This window comes from Pristiophorus japonicus, unplaced genomic scaffold (assembly GCF_044704955.1).
Source record: "Pristiophorus japonicus isolate sPriJap1 unplaced genomic scaffold, sPriJap1.hap1 HAP1_SCAFFOLD_638, whole genome shotgun sequence".
Taxonomy (NCBI): domain Eukaryota; kingdom Metazoa; phylum Chordata; class Chondrichthyes; family Pristiophoridae; genus Pristiophorus; species Pristiophorus japonicus.
The window spans coordinates 52,012-61,592 of NW_027254550.1; the positions used below are offsets into that span (position 1 = coordinate 52,012).

The following is a 9,581-nucleotide window of genomic DNA, read 5'->3' on the forward strand; positions in this document are numbered from 1 at the left end:
AAGTTCACCCCCTGTGGTCAGGGTGTGCATTTCTAGGGTACAGGTACAGTGTGCATGAGTTACAGTTACATGACCAAATCATTACAAGATGGTTAAATACATGACACAGGGGACTTGTACGCCTTTAGTCCCATTATTTTACTGAGTACTACTTCATTAGCGATAGTGATTGTATGAAGTTCCAACCTCCCTACAGCCCCTTGCTTATCCACTATTGGGGTGTTTCAGTGGCTTCTACAGTGAAGACGGATACAATATATTTGTTCAATGTCTCGACCATTCCCCAGTCTCATCCTCCAGGGGAGGAACATTTACTTTAGCCACTGTTTTCCTTGTTATGTACCTGTAGAAACTCTTACTGTGTTTTTATATTTCGTGCTTGTTTCCTTTCATACTCTATCTTCCCTCTCTTTGTCAATTTTGTATTTGTTCTTTGCTGGCTTTTAAACGTTTCCCAATCCTCTGGTCTCCCACTGATCTTGGCCCATTGCAGGCCCTTGTTTTCAATGTGATGCCGACCCTTATTTCCTCAGTTAGGCACGGATGGTTATCCGTTCTCTTACAGTCTTTCCATCTCATTGGGATATATTTTAGTTGCGAGTTAAGAAATATCTCCTTAAATGTCTGCCACTGATCATCAACCGTCCCGTACTTTAATCTATTTTCCCAGTCCACTTTAGCCAACTCTGCCCCCATACCTTTGTTTTCTCAATAATTTAAGCTTAGGACACTGGTTTGAGAACTAACTTACTCACCGCCCAACAGAATTTCAAATTGAACCATGTTATGGTCATTCATTTCACTGTACCAGATCTAAGATAGCCTGCTCGCTGGTTGGATCCGCAATATGCTGTTCAAGGAAACCATCCAGGATACACTCTATGAACTCTTCCTCGGGGCTACGCTGGCCAATTTGCTTTGTCCAATCAATATGTAGGTTAAAATCGCCCAGGATTCTTTCGGTGCATTTATTACAAGCCTCCATCTGCCATGATCTTGCATGGCAGAGCAGGCTCGAGTGGCTCAATGGACTAATCGTGCTCCTATTTACTGCAAAAGCTTCCACAGATATGTGAAGAGAAAACGATTAGTGAAGACAGACGTAGGTCTCTTGCAGTCAGATTCAGGCACTGATGGAAAGCCTGGCCGACAGGAGCTGCCATCGTACCTGGTGTTGGACCTCCTCCTTACCATGCTGGGTTGTGGGGATTGGTGCAGGGCCGGGCCGAGTGGCTCCCCCTAGCCACTCACTCACTGCTTTGGTGAACAAACCTCTATCTGCTGCTGACCTCGACTCTCGCTGTAACTCACCTGGCCTCACTTCTGGGAAGGGGAAGGTCAGTGACATCAACCAGCCAATGGGAATAGATCCTGCCACCAGCTTTGTGCTGGGTACCAGAGCTGTATATGCTGTGCCGAGCGCGAGTGAGAACATCCATATGTGAGGCAGGGAGTGGTCCTGAGGAACACTACCCCATTGTCTAGGCAACGGATGTTGCCACCTTAGTGCAGGCGGGAGACCAGCTACTTTAGGTGGTACTTTAGGGGGTGCCATCCTTTTGCAGGTCACTGCTGACCTTGCAGAGGATCCTGACAGATTGTCACTCCCCGCCCAGGGAGCCCTGTGTAGACAGTGTGTGAGTGAGTGTGATAATATTCACCATGAGGGAGAGTGGCTCGGACACAATGGGCCTTAAATTCCGGCCTCACCAGGTCAGGCCCAAGTGTACATGCCCCGGAAACCGGCTTTTCCGATCTGTCAAAGATTTCTCCATATGGATTCTCCAAATCCCGGGGAGAAGACCATTTGTGTGGGTGAGATTGGGTCATTTGCCCAAATCATGCCCAGAGAATGTCCTTCAAACTCTTAAACCAGGTAAAAGCAGGTCGATACATTACTTTTACCAGTGTAAGAGTTCGAAAACATATCAAAAATAAACTTAAATACATATTTTTACAGTAAAAACCCTTTCCACCAAGGATCATTTATTTTAAACCTTATTGAAACATGTTAAAAAAATTCCAAAACATTTTTTTAACAAAACATTTAATTGACTTTAATTTCAATTAATTTTAAATATGTGATGTGTTTTTAATTTATTCTGTTGCTTTTCAATATTGAGGTGTTTATTCACATTGATAATATTGGGAACTCTGAAAAAGCGAGTTGCCATTATTATCACTGAGAATACTGCAGCGTGATTGGTGCTTCAGGCCCATGTGACTCCAGCTTTACTGTACGTATGGGGAAGGCCATTTCCCTAACGCTACACATGGAATGAAGGTCTCGGATGGGAATCGAAGGTTTACATAAAATATCCTCCGGTCGGAGGCATTTGTCCGAAGGAAGCCCCCAACCGGGATTTCCCCCCCATTATCTGGTGGCATTGAGTTCTGAGGCTGTAAAGTCTCTGCTGCTTCTTATCGTTTAATGCATTTTACAATTACAACAAAGGGATATTTCAGCACATTCTTCCACTGCTCCCGGAACTTAGTCTGTGTCACGGCGTAAATCCCAGTGTTTGTACAGCAACTCAGCTGCTGCAGCATGTAACCCAGTTCAGTTACTAACGCAGGTATAAATACAAGATGTGAAATCCAAACAAGCCGGTTTGCCACAAGAACCACCATATACATTGCCCATAGCAGGATGAAATTCCCCGAGATAACAAACAATAAAATCATGGATTTTCTGCGACTCTCCATCTCGGGGTCTCTGGGACTCTCCCCACTGCTGTGACCCCGGAGTCTCCTGCGAGCTCTGCTGGCCAGTAAAATGTGTCTGACAGTGAGAGCATTGAGCAGCAGGATCAGAATAAATGGGACACACGGGGTTAGAATATAATGAAGTAGTTCGAATACTGCCCAGCCCAGTGATACATAATTAGTGTAACAAAACCAGGGGTTGTTATAAAGCACATACCTACTTGTGAACATAAAATACCAGGGTATGTTCTTTAAACAGCTCAGCACAGTCACTGTTCCCAGAACCACAGCCGCCGTTCTCTCGGTGCAATATTTAGTTTTCAGCTTCTGGCAACAAATGGCCACAAATCGATCGAAGGTGAAAGTGATGGTGAACCAGACAGAACAGTCTGTGGCTGCATAGAGCAGGATGGCGTGGATATTACACAGGGGGATGGAATACACGAAAATAAACTGTTCCTCATAACGAATCGGAATGTGCCTCAGTATCAGATCCAGGATCACCACCAGTAGATCCGCTGTTGCCATGGCCACCAGGTAACGAGTGACACATTTGGAGAGTCCACACTTTCCCCGGGACAGGATCATTATCGTCACTAAGTTCACTGTGAGGAAAGGAAATAACCAGTTAAATTAAACATCAGGCTGGGAGCAAGAGCAGAAGATTGATGGGATTCGGTCTGCAATCTGAAAATCATTAGTGACATGAAATGATATAATCTAATTCTCGTACCTGAGGAAATGAATGCAGTGTTTATTGCAAAAATAATAAGGAATCAATAAATGAAATGGGGATAAAGACAACATGAAATGAACAGATGTTTGATCAATGAGACATTAAATGATAGATCTACCTTTAGCTCAGCAGGCAACAACACTGCCCAAGGTAACAGGGACACACGGGTCAAGAACCTCTCAGGAAGCCTTCGTGTCCCGGGATCAGTCAGCACCGAGAGCGGTGAGATTCACTTCTGTGCCGCTGTGTTGGTGGGAGGGGGCGGTGATAGGGGGAGAGGGAGGGAGACCCTCATTGTATTCTTGCTCCTGCTGAGGATATGGATTCTAATTCGAACTGAAAGTGAGTGTAACAGAAATAAACATCGACTGCAATTGTGGCGTGCAATAATTACAGGTGGTTCTACTTAAAATGTATGAAGCTAATATGACGATGTTAGGTTATTAAATACAAATGTACAGCAGTTAGAAAGATAACTGGGCTGCAGGAAGTGTATTGAACAATGAGCTTTACACCTTTTTGTTGAAATTGTCGCTCATTGAAAGAAAGAATTTCCGAATAACATGGCAAAGAATGGACTCTGAATAAAATAAATGGTTATCATTGACCAGGGAATGTCCAACTAAATGCTTTGTTTTAGCATCGAAATCGGACGACTTATTCCACAGGTAAAGTGCTGCCCAATGTTTCTGTAAAGTATCTGAACACAAATGGATATGAGTTATTCTTGTTTTCTTTCACATGCTGGTTTCCAACTTGTGCATCGTATATTAGATGGAAAAATATCAAAGGATTGTTTGATCATTAATACTTCAGTTACAATCAGCTGACATTCTTTATGCTGAATGAAAGCAGGGTACAATAGAGAATTACTCCGATTCTCACTGAGAGACCCACTGAGCTGTGGCAGACATACATGAGAGGCAATTGTAAACTCAAAACAAAGATTGCAAATAAATGTCTGGAAATCTGACTGAATGAGCATTTAGTGAGAATGAAAATGACCCGGATAAATCTGTTCCAACCATCAGAAGCAGTGGCAGTAATGCAGAACTGGAGAATGTGGAACATGAGGCACTGGCTGGAACTGAATGATTCGAAACATAGAAACATAGAAAATAGGAGAAACATAGAAAATAGGAGATATTTCAGTGATTTAAGAAGGTGTGTATGATCTGTCAGGATTTGTTCTTCGCACTGTGTGTAAGTAAACATGGCGAGCATTCGGTGAACACAACAGTAAAATACTGTGGATGATGAACGTCTGAAATAAAAATAGAAAATCCGAGAGATAATCAACAGGTCAGGCAGCATCAGAGGAGAGAGAAACACAGTGACTGTTTCAGGTCAATCACCTGTCGTCATTTGGTGGCAAGTTCCCGAAACTTAGAAAACCTGCTTCTGATCTGATACAAATGTGCAGTGTAGCGAGGATTCTCAAATTCAGGAAATAAAGTGTCTCTTCCAATATCTTTGCTTGAGTTCAATACAGAACATTTGAATCTTGATGGAGCAATATCATTTAAAGAATCAATAGCCGACAGCACGGTGAGGTACCAGATACACTAACAGCGAGGTACCAGATACACTAACAGCGAGGTACCAGATACACTAACAGTGAGGTACCAGATACACTAACAGTGAGGTACCAGATACACTAACAGTGAGGTACCAGATACACTAACAGTGAGGTACCAGATACACTAACAGCGAGGTACCAGATACACTAACAGCGAGGTACCAGATACACTAACAGCGAGGTACCAGATACATTAACAGCGAGGTACCAGATACATTAACAGTGAGGTACCAGATACACGAACAGTGAGGTACCAGATACACTAACAGTGAGGTACCAGATACACTAACAGGGAGGTACCAGATACACGAACAGTGAGGTACCAGATACACTAACAGTGAGGTACCAGATACACTAACAGTGAGGTACCAGATACACTAACATTGAGGTACCAGATACACTAACAGTGAGGTACCAGATACACTAACACTGAGGTACCAGATACACTTACAGCGAAGTAACATATACACTAACAGCGAGGTACCAGATACACTAACAGCGAGGTACCAGATACACTAACAGTGAGGTACCAGATACACTAACAGCGAGGTACCAGATACATTAACAGCGAGGTACCAGATACACTTACAGCGAGGTACCAGATACAGTAACAGTGAGGTACCAGATACACTAACAGCGAGGTACCAGATACACTAACAGCGAGGTACCAGATACACTAACAGTGAGGTACCAGATACACTAACAGTGAGGTACCAGTTACACTAACAGTGAGGTACCAGATACACTAACAGCGAGGTACCAGATACACTAACAGTGAGGTACCAGATACACTAACAGTGAGGTACCAGATACACTAACAGTGAGGTACCAGATACACTAACAGCGAGGTACCAGATACACTAACAGTGAGGTACCAGATACACTAACAGTGAGGTACCAGATACACGAACAGAGAGGTACCAGATACACTAACAGCGAGGTACCAGATACACTAACAGCGAGGTACCAGATACACTAACAGTGAGGTACCAGATACACGAACAGTGAGGTACCAGATACACTAACAGCGAGGTACCAGATACACTAACAGTGAGGTACCAGATACACTAACAGTGAGGTACCAGTTACACTAACAGTGAGGTACCAGATACACTAACAGCGAGGTACCAGATACACTAACAGTGAGGTACCAGATACACGAACAGTGAGGTACCAGATACACTAACAGCGAGGTACCAGATACACTAACAGCGAGGTACCAGATACACTAACAGCGAGGTACCAGATGCACTAACAGCGAGGTACCAGATACACTAACAGCGAGGTACCAGATACACTAACAGCGAGGTACCAGATACACTAACAGCGAGGTACCAGATACACTAACAGTGAGGGACCAGATACACTAACAGTGAGGTACCAGATACACTAACAGTGAGGTACTAGATACACTAACAGTGAGGTACCAGATACACTAACAGTGAGGTACCAGATACACTAACAGTGAGGTACCAGATACACTAACAGTGAGGTACCAGATACACTAACAGTGAGGTACCAGATACACTAATAGTGAGGTACCAGATACACTAACAGCGAGGTACCAGATACACTAACAGCGAGGTACTAGATACACTAACAGCGAGGTACCAGATACACTAACAGCGAGGTACCAAATACACTAACAGTGAGGTACCAGATACACTAACAGTGAGGTACCAGATACACTAACAGTGAGGTACCAGATACACTAACAGTGAGGTACCAGATACACTAGCAGTGAGGTACCAGATACACTAACAGCGAGGTACCAGATACACTAACAGCGAGGTACCAGATACACTAACAGTGAGGTACCAGATACACTAACAGCGAGGTACCAAATACACTAACAGTGAGGTACCAGATACACTAACAGTGACGTACCAGATAAACTAACAGAGAGGTACCAGATACACTAACAGCGAGGTACCAGATACACTAACAGCGAGGTACCAGATACACTAACAGTGAGGTACCAGATACACTAACAGCGAGGTACCAGATACACTAACAGCGAGGTACCAGATACACTAACAGTGAGGTACCAGATACACTAACAGCGAGGTACCAGATACACTAACAGCGAGGTACCAGATACACTAACCGTGAGGTACCAGATACACTAACAGTGAGGTACCAAATACACTAACAGTGAGGTACCAGATACACTAACCGTGAGGTACCAGATACACTAACCGTGAGGTACCAGATACACTAACAGTGAGGTACCAGGGACACTAACAGTGAGGTACCAGGGACACTAACAGTGAGGTACCAGATACACTAACAGTGAGGTACCAGATACACTTACAGCGAGGTACCAGATACACTTACAGCGAGGTACCAGATACACTAACAGCGAGGTACCAGATACACTAACAGCGAGGTACCAGATACACTAACAGCAGTGAGGATGTCCCATTATTTTTAAACAACAACACGTGCATAAACAAAATGCAATAGAATACCATTAATAACTGATTATCCCTTGGTACAGAGCAAGAATGATATTACAGTGAAACATGATTTATATATTTAATAATTGAACATAGATACTTACTCGGAACACCAAAAGCAGCGAGTAGAGGATAGTAAATATGTTGTATGTCGATCAATAATTTTCTTATCATGCCTTCTAGAGCCCATCTATCAAACATGGCTAGAAATTCATCAGACATGGGAGGCGCTGGTGGGATGCGAGACACAACCATGACTTCCCTTCTGTGACTCACTTCTGGTATCTGTGCTGGAGGAGACCTGCTGATTGTGTGAGGTGAAACATTGAAGGGAGCTCCTTACATTGAGCAGAGGGAAATCCCAGATGACATCATTAGGCATCACTGTAACTGACATTAATCACAGACATTGAACAAACAGACTCATTGAACCAATGTCATCACAAAATTTCACTGCAACTTAATCCAGCTCACCGTATTGTACACAGTTTTAAATTAAAAGTGAGATAATGTGCGATTTTTTATACACCTATAAAATACCGAGGACAAAGATAACATAGTTTATATTCCTGTCTTGAATTAAAATTGAGAACAAAAGATGCGAAAGTGACAGAAACAAAGGAGGGATAAAAGATGAAAAGTCAGATTGCAGCAACCTTGTTCTCTGATGCATTGGATCCCAGGCCAGCAGGGTCAAAACATTCCCAATCAATAAATGTTCCCAAACGGCAGTATCTGAGCGATGGTCGCTGTAATGGATCAATCGGACTCGCGTACGTGACACAACTCCAGCCTCAATCCAGGAATTCCATTCCAAGCCCTCTAGATTACAGTCCTTCCACTTCAGTCCAGGAATTCCATTCCAAGCCCTCTAGATTACAGTCCTTCCACTTCAGTCCAGGAATTCCATTCCAAGCCCTCTAGATTATAGTCCTTCCACTTCAGTCCAGGAATTCCATTCCAAGCCTTCTAGATTACAGTCCTTCCACTTCAGTCCAGGAATTCCATTCCAAGCCCTCTAGATTACAGTCCTTCCACTTCAGTCCAGGAATTCCATTCCAAGCCCTCTAGATTACAGTCCTTCCACTTCAGTCCAGGAATTCCATTCCTAGGCCCTCTAGATTACAGTCCTTCCATTTCAGTCCAGGAATTCCATTCCAAGCCCTCTAGATTACAGTCCTTCCACTTCAGTCCAGGAATTCCATTCCTAGCCCTCTAGATTACAGTCCTTCCACTTCAGTCCAGGAATTCCATTCCCGGGACGGTCTATATTATCTGACACTCGAACAGGAACAACAGGTTATTTGTAAAGAATGACCTTACCCAATCAAGCATCTCCTTTATCGAGGGGAGGAATAATAAAAGAAGCAAAGGTTTGATCCCAAGGAACCAAAGGAAATTGCTTAAATATTAACCATTGAGATAAGTACTCTGTAAATATCTCAATACACCATGAAATGCTCTCGAAACATTGAAGTCTTGTATAATCATAATCTTATTCAGAGATCCATCCCTAGCAGTCAACATTGTGGATTCTCCCAACACCATCCCAGTGTTGGTCCACTTCCTCCAGCAGCACAGCCCCAGTGGAGTTGGGGCACATTTGTGTAACAGTCGGAAAGGATTGGCTCTGAGATTCCTAACATTGACTCTCGATCATATGAGTTCTTGTGGAATTAGGTCAAACAGTTAGTACAGGGAAAGCACATGCTGTTTACCAGATATCGCCCGCCCTCAGTTGAGGAACCCTCCATGTTGAACAACACTTGGAAGGAGCATTGAGAGTAGCAACGTCAGAGAATGTACCCTGAGTTGGAGATTTCAATGTCCATCACCAAGAGTGGCTCGGTAGATCCACTACTGACAGAGCCAGCCGAGTCATGAAGGACAAAGCTGCCAGACTGGGCATGTGGCAAATGGTGAGAGAACCAACACCAGGGAAACAGACCTGAACTCGTCCTCCCCAATCTACCTCTCACAGACATTACTGGTAGCAGTGACCACAACACAGTCAATGTGGGGACAAAGTTCTGTCTTCACACGAACAACACCCTCCATCGTGCTGTGTGGCATTACCACTGTGATCAATGGGATAGAGACA

The 9,581-nt window shown here is 43.7% G+C and overlaps 1 protein-coding gene across 1 annotated transcript; it reads right to left on the minus strand.

The window, feature by feature from the left end:
- Positions 1-2,435: 2,435 nt before the first annotated feature.
- Positions 2,436-7,658, minus strand: LOC139255828 (probable G-protein coupled receptor 139; the record flags this gene model as incomplete). Its single annotated transcript, XM_070874011.1, has 2 exons — positions 7,585-7,658; positions 2,436-3,311 (listed from the first exon to the last, which is right to left on the minus strand). Coding segments are annotated over exons 1-2 (946 nt in total), but the record flags the coding sequence as incomplete, so codon positions are not given.
- Positions 7,659-9,581: the final 1,923 nt, after the last annotated feature.